This window comes from Rhagoletis zephyria, unplaced genomic scaffold (genome assembly GCF_001687245.7).
Source record: "Rhagoletis zephyria isolate East Lansing unplaced genomic scaffold, Rhagoletis_zephyria_1.1 Rzeph_scaffold_02673, whole genome shotgun sequence".
Taxonomy (NCBI): Eukaryota; Metazoa; Arthropoda; class Insecta; order Diptera; family Tephritidae; genus Rhagoletis; species Rhagoletis zephyria.
In genome coordinates this window covers 26,781-45,004 of record NW_016159757.1, presented here as the reverse complement: position 1 = coordinate 45,004, position 18,224 = coordinate 26,781, and the positions used below count along the sequence as shown (strand labels likewise).

Here is an 18,224-nt window from a genome sequence, read left to right as displayed (position 1 = left end):
TAACAAACTCCTGCCTATCGTGACTCGGCACAAAAATTTAAAATATTGGTTCCGTACGTCATGCGGACTGCGCCCCTCGTGCGGATGGGCGGGAATGGAGGGTAAAAACCGTTGGGATATTATTATTATTAGCGTTCCCAAGTTATTGCTGATTTAAAATTTCACGCCTATGGGATGCGCCACGCCCCTTATACAAGCTCATTCCTATATACCTTTTTATAAGCGCCTGCCATGGGTATGTCTTCATACCAAATTTCAAATGCATGTAACTTATGGTTGCGAAGTTATGGCTGATTAACAATTTACACCCATAGGATGTTCCACGCCCCTTTTACAAAAGTATATCGACAATATGTGTCTACGATAGATATGCATGTATGCCAACTCGCCTAATTTCAAAGTCATGTGACTTACGGTTTCGAAGTTACAGCACTCAGGTCGCTCTATATACACCAGTTAAAGCCCCATGAAAATCCATTCGGTAGTTCCGGAGATTAGTGAGTTTAAACAAACAAACAGACAAACAATTCACAGTTTTATTATAGTATAGATAGTTCCACTTTTCATTGAGCATCTAAGTCTATCGACAAACATTCCATTTCTTTTCTTTACTTTTATTTCCGTTTACTTATGTATATCTATTATTGCTTCTGTCGCGCATTAGAAAAGAATATTTCATCGAGTTGAATTCGAAGTTAAATAAATATTTATACACTTCAATTTGCAATGCAAATTCAAACTATTCTGTTTTCTAATTTACGAGCGCTAAGCGACCATTCGACGGAGCAAAAATCATTTCCCATTCTTAAAGCTATAAATATGAAAACGACCACCGTAAACTGCTGTCTGATTTTTTTTTTTAATTCTTTTTTTCGCAATAACAATGTCAAGGTTTCGAATAAAATATTCGATATATTTATTTCGCAAATTTATTGTTCTAGTGTGAAATGCTTTAAGCTTACAATACGTCACTTCCAATTGCGGATTAAGAGCGCGTTCTTCGTTTTTACGTCCGTGGGTAACTGCGCTTTAAGACAAGAGGAAAGAAGTAATGACAACTTCTTATTTATTTTACATTCGTACGAGGTTAGGTTAGGTTAGATTGAAACGGTGTGCGAAGAACTCAACAAGCAAGTAGAAAAATATATCGGTTTTATACCCATCAGATATTAATCTTTAAACCCCTTCTTCTTCTTCTTCATCTCCTTCATCTTCTTCTTCTTCTCCGTCTTCTTGTTCTTCTTCTTCTCCTTCTTCTTGTTCTTCTTCTTCTCCTTCTTCTTGTTCTTCTTCTTCGTCCTCTTCAGCCTCTTCGTCTTCTTCCTATTCTGTTTGTTTGGTGCTGTAACTGAAGCACGCCATTCGTTTCACTTTTGTGCCAACTCATGCCTATTGGAAATGCAGGGTAGGCAAAGTCCTTCTCCACCTGGTCTTTTCAACGCAGAGGAGGTCTTTCTTGTCCTCTGTTACCAGCATCGCGACCCGCGTATTCGCAAACGCGCAAAGGCCCGTAAATCTTTCGCACAATCTTTCCCTCGAAAACTCCAGATCTTTTCATTGCCCAAATTCCAAAGTAGCACTTGTTGGTAAAAGTGATTCTGATTAGAGGAGGGAGCAGGTCAACGAGTTTCCACGACAACAACGATCTATTGTAACAAACCTCCATTCCACTACAGGACTTGCTCCACGTATTGCAAGAAATCTAGCGAGGTCCTTTAGCTGAATGCGCTTTAGGTCGTGTGTGTCTAGGTACGGTGGTTCTTCGTTGCATAACCTACACTCAGAGTTAACAGTGGCCATCAAGTAAACCTGTTACAATTCTTACTTCATCCCTACTGAGGCGAAGGAGTTCTTCGGTTCTCCTTGTTGATATATCTGGAGTTAAAGATTTGACCTGCCTTGCTACCTTGCGTATTTGTCCAGTAATGTTTCGCTTTATTCTTCATTCAGATCAAGTGGTTTTGCCTAACGGAGCTCCATGGCAGACCAGTAATGGATCCTGGGCCTATGCATCCCTGTGCAGCCCCTTTTTTGGCAAGGATATCTGTCAGTTAATTGCCAATGGTTCTACAGTGTCCCGGTAATCATATGAGGTATACGCGGTTCCTGGATGCAATAATTAATACAAGCTGAAGGCAGTCCCACTCCAGATTTGAGGTGATCTCGTGCGCTTTAAAGGCGAGGAGCGTCGGTCTGCTGTTCCACTGTATGTAGAAGTGTTTGATGGTTGCTCCCCTTTCTACATACTGCCTCAGACATATTTCAATACCGTGCACCTCGGCCTGAAAGACAGAGTTACCTTGTGTCATGCTGGTGAAAAGGGGCCGTCCGCGTTGTGTGATGTAAACTCCTGCTTCGACGCCGTGGTCATTCTTGGAGTTGTCAGTATACCAGGTGCTCCGGGGTTTAGGTCGTTCGTTGTCCCAGCTGTTCCTTTCGAGGAAAAACACCTTGAAGTTTTGTGCAAACCCTATATATATATATATAACCCTATCCCTCCTTCTATCCCTCCCTGATTTAAAGGCCTTTTTAAGGAATCAACATTTTTTGCTGAAATGGCTTCCGGCGTTTCCGGGTACATTCTAATCCTCGGTTAGCCCCAGGTCCTGGGTGTAACCTGGGTTACATTCAAAAATGATAATAAACAGTGTTCTCTAACAGCAGGCGTCCAACGCAATAATAATCTGAAATTGCATAGCACAAATTTGTCAAATGCTTGACATAAAAGTGGGCGCCAAAAATTAATTTACTATTTCTTAATTCATAAAACTGATTTACTGCCGTAAAAATACAAAAACACATATTTTGTTTTGGGTTATGAGCAGGTCCAAAAACTTTAAGCCTTTGCTTGGAATTGCTTATTCAGCAAGCTTAATTTGATAAGCAAGCATATGTTGCTTATTTTAATGTATAAATCTAAGTTCTCAAGAAAACGGTTAAGGAAAAAATTGCACTATTTAGTTGTGTGAATCGTAGTGTCCGTGGAATTTCACCCTTTCCTCACCATAGTTTCGCTTATGTTCTTTGTTCACAAAAAAACTTTAGACAGCCGTAGTAGTAGTAAGCGTAGCAAACTTCTTAAGAACTTCGCACTGCTTACGAAAATTTGGCTAAATACATTTTTCTTGAGCTTTTTTTTATACTTACGCCTGCTATGTAAATATATCTAACTAGTATTATTAAGGAAGATTACTTTGTTCCAAACTGATAACCATAAGAGCCGCTTCATACGTTCCAGTCTCCCATCTTTTAATTTGTGACGTTATTTTAAATAATTACCTATTCGAGCATTGAACTTACGAGATTGCCAAGCTGCAGATATTTTCACCCAGTTGCCAGCCCTATTCAAAAGAAAATTACATAAGACTTCAAGATTTAGCAAAAGCTTGAAATTTTTCCTTTCAGCAATATTGTGAAAAATTGTGGTAACACAGTTACGATATTAGCATACAAATTCAAATAGTCATGTGCAGCAAGCGCGTAAATACGACTAATTGGCTACAAACAAACAAAAAATTGGCAGTTGAACTTAGTACCTAGTATGAATTATTAATTAATTCATCAAAACGGTGTTGTGAAGCAGAAGAATTAGGAGTTTTGTTTATTTAGCTGCTCTGCTGAGTTGGGTCTCTAAGTGCAGAGTGAGGGACAATCGCTCGTAATTGACAAGCGAAAAAGAGATCTCAAAAGCATACGCACTGACATTGAACTAATTAAATTGGTCAAAATACGGTGTGTATGTATGTTTGTAGTAAACGCGATGGTCTGTGTGGGCGGATGTCGTTATGACCGACAACATTTAAATGCACAAATTAAAATTTCGAATTTTCTCAGGCGCAAAAAGAGTGCTGACGCGGCTGAACATAGATCGACCGCTGCTGCTAAACTTAATAACGTATAAAAAAATATATCAAACTACATGAGCATACATACAAGCATACACTTTAACGACTACTGTTGCATGCAACATTAAACTTAAATTTTCTCAACACTCGCCATTTGATTTTCATTTAAAACGGTATTCACCTATAAATTGCTGGAGTCTTTCCAATTTAAACAGCAGTTTAAGACATTAATCAGACTTAAAAACAACTTGCATTGAGTGGCAATAGTCGGCACGTGATTTTGAACAAAAATAAGCGCAAGTTTAAAAAAATTATTATTTTTTTTTCAAAAATGCGCTTTCTTTTCTTGTACACCTGTGCGCTGCTGGCTTTGTCCACTAACGCTGCGCCTAATTTTGGTTACNTATCCGCACCAGAGGAGTCGGAGGAGCAAACACGCACCAAGCATATTGTCATTGGACGTCCACAAAAAAACTATCGCGTTGTGTTTATTAAGGCGCCTTCGCCAGAAAATGCCAATCTCAAATTGACTGCCGAATATGCGCCACAAGAGGAGAAAACAGTTATTTATGTGCTGAGTAAGAAGGATAATGAGTTGAATATTGATGAAATTAGTACACCAGCGCCAACACAACCCACCAAACCGGAGATATTTTTCATTAAGTACAAAACACCAGAGGAAGCAGCAGCTGCCCAAAAGGAAATTCAAGGTAAGTAACTATTGAAAAACCGCGAAATTTAAGTTGGAAATTTTCTGCTGGATTTCCACTTGGCATTAAATGGCAAAAATTGTAATGACAAGTTTGGCATTAAAAAATATTCATGTCATTACGTTACAAAAAATGTCATGAAATCCATTCCCACATGGCATTTTTTAAATGCCTTCAATTTTTTGTTATTTCAATACCTAGTGGAAATTCGACATAAGTCAAATGTTTGGCATAGTTTACCAACCCTAACCCATAGGTTACCAACCCTAGGAAAATGTTGCCGTTTTTTTTTATCAGCACTGGAATGATCGAGTCAAAAATTCCAACCGGGACCTGTAATCAGTGTTGCCATTCAGATTTTTTGTGTCACAACATCCTACCAGAAAAATTTGAGCAAAAAGCAAGTCCGACAGTGATTAATACTTTTTCGTTCTTCAAATTATAAATTCATGTGGTTTTAAAGGCTTTAAAAAGGGGCCGAGAACAAAAGGTATTATCGAAACCAGATATCATTCTCGTAGTTTTGTTACCACGAACGCTTAAAAATCATAACCGAAATGAGAACAAAACTTTCTGTAGCTTTTCCACAAGGGAGGACGTGAGAACAAAACTGGTGAGAACATTATCAGCCGGAATTGTATAACAAAACACTGGGGAACGTTCTAAAGCGAACCAACTGCGTGCTATTCTTTTGGGACCATTTTTAGGCGAACAAAATGGGAATACAAGTATAAGGAACTTTCTCTCGAAGAATAATTTGGAAACTAAAGTCTCAGAACTCTTCTGACAGCTCATATCCATAGTATTTTTCTCGTTTAGTATAGTTCTTCTCTTTCGCACGACAGTCGGGTATACGTAACCGGAACGACCCAGATTTATATCTGGCCAAGGACTGTCAGTTCAGTAACACTCCACAAAAACTCTTTGTGGAATCTGTATGCTGCTACAACAACAACAAGAAAAAAATCTTCGCTAAACTGTTCGCGAAGAATGGAAGCGAGTACAAAATTGTTCTCTTACGCTGCCTTGGTTTGAAATGCTTGAATATTAAAATTAATCAAAAAAGAACTGAAAGATAATTCTGCAAATTAGGTCATCGAAAGACTTAAGACTCGCACTTTTCTTGTACAGAAAATGAAAACTTGTTCCACAAATGGATAGCTCACTATAATGATAAACGATCTAGAAGTTGAAATTATATAGATTTCAGCTGGCTTACAACTAACAATCGTGGTTCTCACTGAAACGATTTTTTATACCAACTCGTAGACGGCCCTCTCATTCTTAATATTAAGTTCTCAAAACTTTTGTTCTCATTTCTTCTCTAGCTAAATGTTCCCAGAGTTATGTTCTTATTTCATCATCGATACTTTCGTTCTCTTTAGAAACTTAGTTTGATTCTCATTCTGGTCTTCTTGAGAATGTTCTTGAGAGTTTTTTCTCATTTTGTTCTTTTTGAGAGCGTTCCCGAGAGTTTTGTTCGCATTTTGTTCTTTACGGTAGCGGTACCAAACCTTTTGTTCTCATTTTGTCTCCTTTCAAGCTGTTCTCAATACTTTTGTTTCCGTTTGGTTAGTTTGCGGTAACGTTCTATATGTTGCATTTTCTTTTCGTGCAGAGTTAAACCAAAACCGGAACACGTTCTGGGTCTCTGGTTTAAAAAATATCAAGGATCGTAAAAGCAGGATTCATGCTCTAGAAAAAAAATTAATAAGAATTTTGTACTCCACATAAGAATAATCGGTTTGTGACCGAAATCCTTAATTTGGTTTTGATTTTAGTATAAAATTCTTGTTTTTCTTCTCAATGTACTTTAAATTTACACTCTGATCTCTCAGGTCATCGCAAATCAAAGAACTTCCACGTGGAATATGGCGATCTGGGATCCTTATACTTTGATAACAGCCGACTGATTTTCAATTCCTGCTCCGCTCTCATCCACGTATTAGAGATCTGACTTTATCAGCATAATTGCCATAAGACTAGTTTTTTGAAAGGTTCAGATAATAAGTAAAAGAAATAGGGGGCATATCACAAATGCTTTCCAAGAGTGTATTGATTCAAATCTCCCATTTGCTAGAAAATACTTCTCATCCTATTAAGTACTCATCTAGTAGCTCAATTTATAATATCAGTTTTTTTCGGCACAGTTATGAACACCTATCTTAATCTCAATATTGCTCCCCTTCGTACCCACGGCCGCCATTTCATCTCTTTTCTACCAACTTTTTATTTCATTCAAGTTTGGATTTACAGCCTACTGAGCACAAAGAAATTTCACTTCAAAAGTATTTCTGAGCTAATTTTTTCGAAACAAAATAAGATACCATACTGCGTCAACTCTAGCAGAAAGTAGAGCTCTGGTTAAAAACGACTTTACGGTTATTTGGAGAATGAAATAAAACCGAACCAATTATTATCCCTACTGAAGACGAGGAGATCGAACAGTTCTACCTACCTCCACTATCACGCCCAGACTTGTTCAAGGAGCGTGAACCCAAGTGCTTGAGGCGCTTCGAGTGTAGAAACTGACACAGAAAGTGGTCAATTGACTGTTTCTCATCCTCTCAGGGCAGCTTCTGCGGGGAGTATTTGTTGGTATTCGACACCATTGAAGCGTTTGGAATATCAGAGCCATATCTGACCATCTCATCAGTCGATTCATTCCCTTCAATATTACTATGTCCGGGAACCCAGCATAGAGTGACGTTGATGTGGCTCAGTGACGCCAACGCGGTGCGACATTTCCATACAATTATCGATTTCACGATTTTAGAATCTACTGCCTTCAGTGCATCTTAACTATCGGCAAAGATAGTGGATTTATTTCCTCTTTGCGACCGTACCATGGATGAAAATATGCAACGGTTGCAGGTGAAATATGTATTATGTTAAGCTCTTCCCGGGATGTGCTAATCACTGCTCCCGATATGTCAAAGCATGCGAGTCTTTGCACTTTTGCTGCTACTACCTTTGTCTAGAGCTCTCCACCATACTAAAAGAGCCGTATACAGTACATGTGATAGTACACTCCCTTGTATCGTGCGCCTGGTGGTTTTCCTTCTGACAGATCCTACGTCTGTGGTCGCGTCCATGCCACCATATGGCGCTGAATTCCATACTCAGAGAGTGTCTTGCATACCGCCTCCGTTCAAACTAGAGGACTGCATAAATTTATTCAAAACGGCTTATGAATTATTCATACATATACAAAACGAATGAATGATTTTGGCTTCAATTTTTTTTTTTAATTTGAGTGAATACCTGTTTTGATATATGTGTCGAAACAACAATATTGAAACAAAGTAAAAATAAATTGAATTGAAATAAATGATAATTTTTTTTATGAATGTAGGTATGTATGTATGAATTGCTGCGCTCCTATAACAATACGAAAAAACTTTTTTGTACGAAAAGACTATAACCGAAATAAGTTTGAAAGATTTGAATGCTTTTCATTCATTCATTCACATTCTTCCATTTGAAGGTAGAGAATTTAAAAGCTTATTCTCATTTCGTAATTTACGGCTCAGGTGTAATTTATAAGCAAATCATGCTGAAATCAAGTAATTTCGCTTTGTAAAGGAATGGGATAATTTATCGTAAATCAAGAACCAAATAAAGAAAAAAAAAAGATTTTTCATTTATTTTAGCCCCCACTGTTGAGTAAATTTGAAAAAATACCTAAAGGTATGCTACCATTTGTGTTTTGAAATCAAGTACAAACCACTCGTACCTGCTATAGAAATTATGAAAGGAAATGTGAACGTACTTAGTTTATGTGAAGTAATTTGATCGAAACAAAGTAATTTATGTTGTAATGTGAATATAATTTAAAACAAAATGTATATTCAAAACATTAAAAATTCCAAACGCTGAGTGTTTTGTACTGATAATATTCAAATCTACTGTACTCTGTCTGGCTAGAAGTTTGAATGAATTCACGCAGCTCTCTAGTTCAAACATTATTGCAGGCTCCTTCAATATCCAAAAAGGCAGCAAGCGTGTTTGTCTGTGACCATTGCCTAATATGCCGATCGATTAGTCTCTCCAGTGCTTTTAGTATGAATGATGAAAGACTTATCGGTCTGAACTTTATATACATATATGTAACCTAATATAACCTTCACCTCCCACCATGCTGCCAGTAATATACACTTTCTTAGCATCTTGCAAAAATGCTTGTCAAATGTGATACCAGACTCTCCCATGAGAATATTGTAGCATAGCGGGAGGGCGCAAGTTACTTAAGCACGCAATGTTTCATATTTTTGGGTGTTTGTTTTTTAATATATTGCTTAGCAACTAAGCGAAAAAACAGTAAACTCTGAAGGAAAGGAGGCCAGTGTTAATTTTAATTGATGCTTTTTTAGTTTTTTTCTATCTCAGTACCTATTTAGACTGAGCGAATCAAGTGATCACATAAGTCAGTTTCTCAAAACCTAAACTTTCGACGTCCTGTGACGTACAGTAAAAAGCGTCAAGTAAATTTTTCTACAACATTAACAATGTTTTTCATGATCAATATTTTTCGTTAATTTTTAATAAAACTATAGTTCATTCTACAACTAAAACCAAATAAATCAAAACTTCAAGCAGAACTCGTACAAATTCGTGGACATTTTTCATATTTTAAAAACTCATTTAAATTGCAAACGCTAGAATCAGAGCTTTTAGAAAAGTTTTGAGTTTCCTCGATTAGATCGACGCGCGTCGCTTAGTAGTTAAAAGCGATTAAAATTCTGTTGAAAATCGCCTATCTTGTCATTGTTTTGTATATAATTTCATTAGTTTCCTAGCTGTTGAAATTTTGCATTTAGGGTCGAGCTAAATTTTCTAACTTTTCTATAAAATTTGTTATTAATGTAAACTTTCGCTTTCCCTTTTTCAGAGCAATACGACAATCTTGGCGGCACATCAGAGTTCTCCGACGAAGGAGTTGCACCCAGTAAATCCGTTGTGGGCTCCCTAGACGGTTTAGCAACGAATGGCGGCTATGATTATCGCAAAGTGCAGAACGGCGGCGATTCACCGATTAAAACTTTTCTACAACCAGCGCGATTTTATTTCTAAGCAAACCAGCATTTTGTTAGATGAATTATTTTGTTATAAATAAGTTGTCTTTCCAGCATTTCAGTAAAGCTTTCACAGAAATATACACCAATGCTTAGTCAAAGCTTTCAAACAAGAGACTTAAGCTGCAAACTTGATGGGTAAAACACTATTTGTGTATTTTCATAAAAATCTATGAATGCGCTGACAAATATATGTACTTTTGTTTATTTTTTTCCTGCTAACAAACACTCGCAAAACGTATGTATGCTTTCAACCAATAAACAATTGATCGATCACATTATCAACAGCGTTTTATCGCATGCATGGCATGACATGGTTAAACATGTTTGGACATCGCATGTTTTATGTAAACAACGAATGCATTATTCATTTATAAGACTAAATTTTACTTTTAAAGTGGCATTCATCTCCCCTCTCTGGCGCTTCTAACTGCTTAGATAATGCACGTGAAATTAATTTGCAAAGAAACTAAAACAAGTTGGCCCTGTTCACACTTGTTATTAATATGGAAATTCGAAAATCATCTGCTTGATTTCGAATTGATTAATAGCTCCTTGGTAACGTGCACTTTTGTCTAATATATAACTTCCTCGAACGCATAGGTCACTTTTGCGACAGCTGCTTAAGCGCGAAACCCCGCCACCGAATCCCAATTGATTTTAAAGCTTTGATTGGCTGTCCGACTGCTGTGACCTAGCTGACTTATGGCAACGGATTCGTCACTGTAGCAAGCTAGTCGTTTGCACATTTTTTTCAATTTGCGAATTTTATGCAAATGTCTTTTTTGCAATATCTATCAATAGGTAGTATGTAGTACTGCAGCCTTGTTAGAGCAGCATAGACATTTTTTTTCTGCACGCGATATTGATTTTTTATTTTTTTATTTGAGGATAACCCAGTTTTTGTAATCCCCTTAGTTTTTGTTTTAAATCCGCCTTTACTACGGACTTACATAGTATGTACATGCATATCTATTCAAATTTTTTTTTTTTTTTAGCAAGCACCGCTGACCGCCCTTGTGCTCACGTTTGTGGTTGCCATGTGGCCAAATTTATTTAATTGCTAAGCGTTGATTTGACTTTTACGACTATGGTAAGGAGGAAAGAAATTCACCAAACTATGACAAAAACAAAAACCATTTAAAGTTGTTAACAAAGTAGCAACAATTGTGAATTAATCGTATTCGAATGAGTTAATTAACTATTTATGTTCAAAAAGTTTTCATGTCTAAACAAGTGTTGGCTTTTACGAGCATCATTATTTGCAAAATTTATAGACAGTTCATTAATAAAGTCTTAAATGAATTTGAGATATCAAATGAAGTCCAACCTAGGCACACGGTGGAAAGATACCAGCGCATAAAATGTAGGAAAGGAAGCAGAGTATAAGAATATTAGCTAACATACACACACTTTAAATGTATGTATACATAAAGGGGAAATGGGGGAAAAAATGTACATCCTACTGATGGAATATCACTTCATTTAAATGCAGAATCATTTCGGTGAGAGAAAAATTCGTGATCGAAAAACATTTGCCTATGTGCATAAGCGCTTTAAAAAGTTTTGTTGCACTTTGGAAATTGCACATGGGCGGTTCTATGGGAAACTGAACCTCAGTGCAAAAATTATTTTCTTTATAAAACTAACAAACGTGTGGATAAAACATTTCTAAAAATCTTGAGTCAACCAAAAAATAACAAATTAAAGGAATGTTTCCAGCTCTCAAGGAACAGGAAAAATTCATATAAAATGACGCACAAGAAATGGAAATCAAATTTTCTTCTATCAAAATTTCGTAAATCAGTTGGCAGCTCTCAAGAAAAAATGCTTCCATATTTATTTCTTCAAGAAAAAAGTTGTTGTAAAAGTGGTTATATTTAATTACAGAAGTTGAAGTTGTGTTTCGTGTTTGTTACATAATGTTAGAAATTCGTTGCAAATGTTCACCGCAATTGCAGTGCGGACTCGCCCTTTACCTTTGTGGTCAGCTGATTAAGTTAAGTGAGATTTTGACCAGGTTCGGTTTTCTTTTTTTGTTTATTTAATGTTTATAGTTTTTTTTTTTTATAAAAGTCTAGCATATTACATAACTAGAACCACATAAGTCCACATTTCAAACTGCGTACAACAATTATAAAAATTCAACAATCTTTAACAATTACACCCAAAAATTTAAAACTTTTTATTCAGAATTTTTAGAAAAATTCTAGGTATGCAGTTTTATAGTCCATTAAATTTAAGTGAAAAGAGAAAATTTCAAGACGCTAGAAAATCGCGTTGATTTTTAATCATCTTTTTGGTTGACGGTGCTAAGCATTTTCTTCTATGTAAAAGGCGGTATCCTAAGATAAAATGTAGGCGAATTGAACCCCTACTTGGCTTCTTGTATTTTTTTAATAAAATAAAAGGTTATTTTCATATAAAAATGCATACGTATCCCACCCGTGCCAGACATCAAGTTCACACAGAAAAGTGAAATAAATTCACGGAGTTTCCGTAAAATATATCTGCTCCAAAAAGCAGATTCTTTTTTTTTTGTCCCACCCGTGACAGAATAAATAACTTTAATTTCTTACAATAAAAGTAAGCTGGAATTTTTTTCATATTTTATAATAGCTCATATAATAATACTTTATACTTAAATTTAAGCAAGACAGAACATTTTTTTTTGTACAAATGTCCCACCCGTGACGCTGGAATCGCCCGCATGCAAATCGAAAATGTGAATGATCTGAACTATTTATTCAGGAATTACCAAAGACATTAAATCATTGAGGAATTTATTATGTGTGACCTCTTATTCAAAAAATCCTCGTACTACATAGTAATGCACGGTAAAATGTGTTGTTGTTTAATATTTTAGCAAGGATTCCGGTGTGGCTTAGTGTCAAAAGTTGTGTACTACCACCTCTTCCTATCACCTGGGTTTGAACCGGGAGTGAAATTTCTCTTGATTAATTTCTTAATCGTTCCATAATAAGAATAGTTATATGTTGTTTACTGAAATTAACATAACATAACATAATACTTGGTTGAGTGATTTTTAATTGATCGCAAATCAAGAACTCAATTTTATTTGTGATATGCTTCGCTGAGATGAGGTGAGTTTAGATAAGGTGGGTGAGTTGAGTTGAGATAAGGTGAATTTATTTTATTGAGTTGGGGCGAGATGGGCTGAAGTGAGATGAGGTTTCGAACAATGGAAAAATCATGTCAAAACCTGGGCGAAACTGGAATGTTTGCACCTATGTACTTTTTAAGTGCAAGAGTGGAAAACAGAAGCCAAAAATTAAAAAAAAATTTCAACACATTTACTGATTGGGCTCATAGCTTTTGTGAGTTGTAAACGTTATAGTGGTCCAATCTTCTCTATATTTCATATTTAAGCAAAAATACTTACACTCGCTCTAGCAAAAAATTGGTAAAGCCTAAGCGAGTTTTGCTGAGCCCTATAAAGTATGCCACTCGTTTCTCTGTTCTGCCAACTGACGTCAATTGGAGTCCTTTTCTGTCTGATTTTTACAACGCAGTTGCGGCCTTTCTCTTCTACAACCAACGGTGCTAAGTTGAATACTTTCAGGGCTGACCAAGCCATCAACTATACTAAATCTACATACATGTATGTATGTATGCATGTATATATTCTTACAATATCACGCAAATGCAAATGATTTAATGCAAATAACTTTTCCATTTTTAATTTGTTAGAAATAAATATGAAAAAATAGAAATATTAAAAAAAGCTTTTGTAATGCAAATTTCCAACCACTTCAAAGTAATCACCACCAACAATGGCAAACGTAAAAAGCAAAACCTCCAAAAAGCAAATGTCGTATCCTTAGTTGTTTTGCCGATCCCATTGTTTGTGCTTAACACAATTCACATTTTTAATAAATTCAAACTACAATAAATTGACAATTTAATGGCAAATGGTAAGTAATTTAAGTTGGGTTTTTTGTATAATTCCACCATGAGTGATCATTGTGTAAATTTAATAACAAAGACTACCGGTGTTGAATTCGATACGACTGGCTATATGCGGCGGTAAATCTGAGGAATAAGCAAATACGAGTGTTTCGGCCTTGGCATTCGCATTCGGAATGCTTTAATCTTATGGTTGGCAACGAGTTAAAGGAATACAATTTTTTACGAAAATATTTGTCGATTAGTTACTTTTAATACAAAAAGGCCTTAGAAGACAAGAAATATATTTGAAGTCAACTTATATGTACATATAAATATATGGTGGGCGAAAATGTAAATAGGGAAGAGACATTTTAGCAAGTTTTGGCAATTTTTTTTTTAAGTCATACCATCGTTATCTCTATAAAAACCATGTTGCAAAAAATTGGCGATTTTCAAGAACAATTTTTTTATTACTTACTAATATTATAAATCCGAAAGTGGGTTTCTTTGTTTGCTACGCTTTCACGCTTTAACTACCCAACCGATCATCATGAAATTTTGTACACTCCTGTCATTTAGCCCAACTAATATAGCATACATTTAATCTCGATTAGAAAAGGGGGCGTGTCTCCTCCCATACAAACGGAATTTTTCATACTGCATTTCTCAGGAAATACTTTTGGTAGGTTACTGGAACTTTTTTTTTTTTTTTTACAAAAAATCAAATTCAACTTCAATTAAGGGAGTTATTTATTTGAAAATTATATTAAAAAAATGGATATCAAGAGGCTTAAAAAAGCTATAGTTTGAATGTATCTTGAAAAGGGTTGCCACCTGTTTGAAAAATCAAATTTGAAGAAAACTTCCTCTTCACTCCCTGGCGATATTTAGTGAATCTGCCGCAGAAAGTTTATAGTATGACTTTGTATGGGAGGTGCTGCTCCAAATTAAAAAAATAGATATTTTTTTTTTTTTTTGTGTGTGAAAGCAAATCTCACCAGCGCCTATCCAAAACTGAGATTTATTTCCGGCCGGGTAGGTTTGCATGCTTTGTGACAAGCCTCGCAGGATGCAAAGAGTTAGCAACGATGCAAGAAACCGTCAGATTACCAATTTTCGGCCCTAATTTCACTCTTTTATCTAAACAAAGATTTGCTTATAATATGTAGACAAATTATACTTATGTTTTTGCAAAAATTATCAACAACAATGTACAGTTTAAATTAATAACAATGGCATTACTACCTATAGATATTTCGCGCATTTGAATTCAAATAGTCAGCAATATTTGCGGACCAACATTTTTATGCAAACGCTGAATAGACATAGACATGAATAAACTCTCCTATCGAATGTCATAAATAATATTTATGAACAAAAGAAACGCTTCGAAATCAAGCGGCGTTTATTGTACAATAAATTTGTGAAATTTATTTTAAAAAAATTTAAAAAGTTTAACATATGTCTGTGCATACATATGTATATTATAATACTACATACATAGATAATTAAAATTTGCAAATTGTTATAGCAGCGCACGCATAATATTAATGGGAATATAAGTGCTGAATTTAGCGTTTGACGTAGTGTTTTCAAGCGATAGGACGAAATACGTACTTACATACATACATACTACGTATTATAATAAAGGGTGTTCCCACAAAAGTAATTGAAATAATTTATCATTCGTGGTATATACTGTTTATAGCCAGGAATTGAAAATAAGCATTAAATACAAAGATTTTAATTTTTAGATCATTGCAAAGCCGTTATTGTTTTTTTTTTTGTAATAAAGAATAATCATAAAATTTTTATTTTTAATTTTTCGAACAGAAAAGAATCGTTATTTTTGGATTTTCATTTTGTTCGATCATTTAGCACCTTTATAATGAAGACTGCATTTTGAAGATCTTATGATCGAAAAAAATAAAATCAAAAATAACGAAGCTTTCTTATCCGAAAAATAAAAATTATAAAACTACAATTAGATTTGATCGGAAAAATATAAGTTCTTTTTTAACGGTTAAATTATGACTTTTATTATAAAGATCATAACCGTTAGGGTACCTGTTTATAACACGAATAAACAATAATCTGAAGAAAATTGATCACTCCACCTCTACGTTGATGGTTGAAAACTAGAGAGCATGATAGGAGGCGGGTCTTCCGCAGCCCAGCTGGGGCTGGAAAAATCATATTGCCTACACAAACACAGCAGCGACTTCCAAGCTGAAATTGCTGCCATACAATCTTTACCTACTCAGACGACACTCAAAGCGCTTGGCTCGATCACTTGCAACTCAAAAACCGTAACGGAGAGGAGTACACATCCGTTCCAATTTCGCAGCGCTGCAAGGATGTAGGCATCCTGTCGCTGCCTGCAAGATCATTATAAGTTTTCTATCGCATAAGGAAGCAAGGGACAGGGGAGCACGTCTCACCACTTGCGGAAATACAAGACTGATATGGCCAAAATGACACGAGAAATGGTCGGCAGATATCTTCATGCTGGGCAGATACGACTTAGTCCCAGCCATCGGAAGGCACGCGAAGAGTTTAGGGGTTCCCCATAATGATTTCTTTAGAAGATATATAGTTATTAAGAGAAGCGTTACGACATCTGTTATGCGAATGAGCCGCAATGGTTTAAGTAGGAGGGTTCTACCGATCCGTGTAGCATCACAAGCGGCCCATAATCTGGTGTTGTCACTGATAGCCCCTTCAACCTAACCTAACCTAACCTAACACAAAACAATGTGTTTGAAAAACAGCACTCAGTCTGCATGCCGCCCAGTTCTCTGTTTTCATGATAGCTTTAATATATTTTTAAGGTCTACTTGGTCTATAAGTAAATCGAAGCAGAATGCTGGGGTCAAAGAGCCTGAGCTCTGTTGCTCACTCATCCTCTTCAAGGCAGGAAGAGCAAACGTTATCGTATAACTAAGCCGATCAGAACCAGGTGTTTATAACACGAGTAGAGACTACTCAACAGTCCCATCTGCTCTATTAAAGCAAATACCAAGCAAGACCCTCTGGGATTTTGGTCAAGATGAGTTTTCACCACCTGCAGTCCATCGAAGCCTCTCAGTAATTGCTGGACAAAATATTCAGCCAATTGTTAACGGTTGCTTCGATAGCGGAAGTCGAAAGAGCTATAACTGTTTGCAAACCAAGGAATGCCTAGTCTGAGCCTCCTCCCTCCGAATGGTCTGAGGTCTGATGTTTCATTACCAGGTACTCCCGAGTGACCTGGCACCCAGAGTAAAACAAGTTCGTTATGTTTTCCAACATAATTTAGTCGAGACTTGCATTTCCGAACTGGTTAGAAGGCACGTAAACTCCTACGCCGACACCACAGTTCCAACGCTATTGATTGAGAGTTTGTCCCATAACACCAAAAAAGAAAGGCAGAGCTGATAATGGCNCCGGCCGAAATGCTCGAAAAAGTTGCCCAAAATTGGACTTTCCGAATGGACCACCTAAGACGCAGCCGCGGTCAACATTTAAATGAAATTATCTTCAAAAAGTAAATGTCATGGACCAATCTAACGTTTCAAATAAAGAACCGATGAGATTTTGCAAATTTTATGCGTTTTTTTTTAAAAAAAAGTTATCAAGCTCTTAAAAAATCACCCGTTACAAAGGTAAATAAGCAGAATTCCTTTGAAAACCGAACCGCCAAGAGCTTACTCAAGAAATCTACTTATTGTATTGCAGACCTTTTTTGTTTGACTTTGGTAGCTTCAATTAGGTCGCTGCTACTTCACTGGCAAACTTCCCGGCACCCTTGTTGTAGCACCCTGCCCCTAGCGTAAAATCAAAAAGCTGCCGCCACTTGGCACAGCGACAACACGCACTTTATGAATTTGCCATGCTTCATTAAATCCGTTGAATTATTGACAATTTATACCAGTAAAACCCAAAATAAATAAAGTTATCATTGAGGCAAGCATACCAGCAACAACAATTTAAGAAGACTCGATTAATAGCAGTGGACATTGGTTGGGTAAGGGCGAAGAGCATATAGTATACGATTCGTTGGCTACGAGTTGTTAGTTTCTTGCCTGGTCAGTTGTTAGGCCACCTAAGCAGACGATTTGGGCTCTCAAGTACAAAGGGCACATAAATCAGCAGCCACCATTTGCTAAAAGGCCATTTAACGTAGGCGCTAGTTGGAACTGAGTCAGCGTTAAAAAAAAAAAAGTTTATTTTCGTTGCTACCAATGTGAATAAATTAAGCCCAATTAAATTTTATTCTTATTGAATACAAAGACAACAATAAAGTCAGTAATTTTCAGGCTACAAAAAAAAAAAACATGTATTTCCAACGCTAAATACGCATAGGTACATATGTATATATATAAGTTGCTGATGTTTCGATATACATAGGTGGTCTAGCAATGGCACTTGTTGGAATTCAGCTTTTGAAGGTCATTAATGCATTCCAGATGTGCTGCAATGTTTATGCAAATGAAATACTACCAGGTAGTAGTAGCAGATACATATACAATAGAAGAAAAACATCTGCAATGATATGCCTATTAATACCAATTTTCATGGTAAACGAAGCGAAACAAACAACCGAAATAGCGCCGAATTGAATGTGTAAACAATTTTTAGATTTAATCAATTCAAGTTCAAATATGTACATTAGGGCGGGTTGATTTGTATGGATGAAAAAAAAA

At 36.1% G+C, this 18,224-nt stretch overlaps 2 protein-coding genes across 3 annotated transcripts in view; one reads left to right on the top strand and one right to left on the bottom strand.

Moving 5' to 3' along the window:
• The window catches only part of LOC108367416 (uncharacterized), a 10,754-nt gene extending 1,043 nt beyond the window's left edge, over positions 1-9,711 (top strand). Inside the window, exons 2-3 of the mRNA XM_017622023.1 lie at positions 4,495-4,555; positions 9,447-9,711. Coding sequence (XP_017477512.1) covers positions 4,495-4,555; positions 9,447-9,628 — 243 coding nt within the window. The 3' untranslated portion in view covers positions 9,629-9,711. The remainder of the gene's footprint in view (positions 1-4,494; positions 4,556-9,446) is intronic.
• LOC108367414 (endothelin converting enzyme 1) overlaps positions 1-18,224 on the bottom strand; it is a 68,184-nt gene that overhangs the window by 32,354 nt on the left and 17,606 nt on the right. The window lies entirely within an intron of this gene.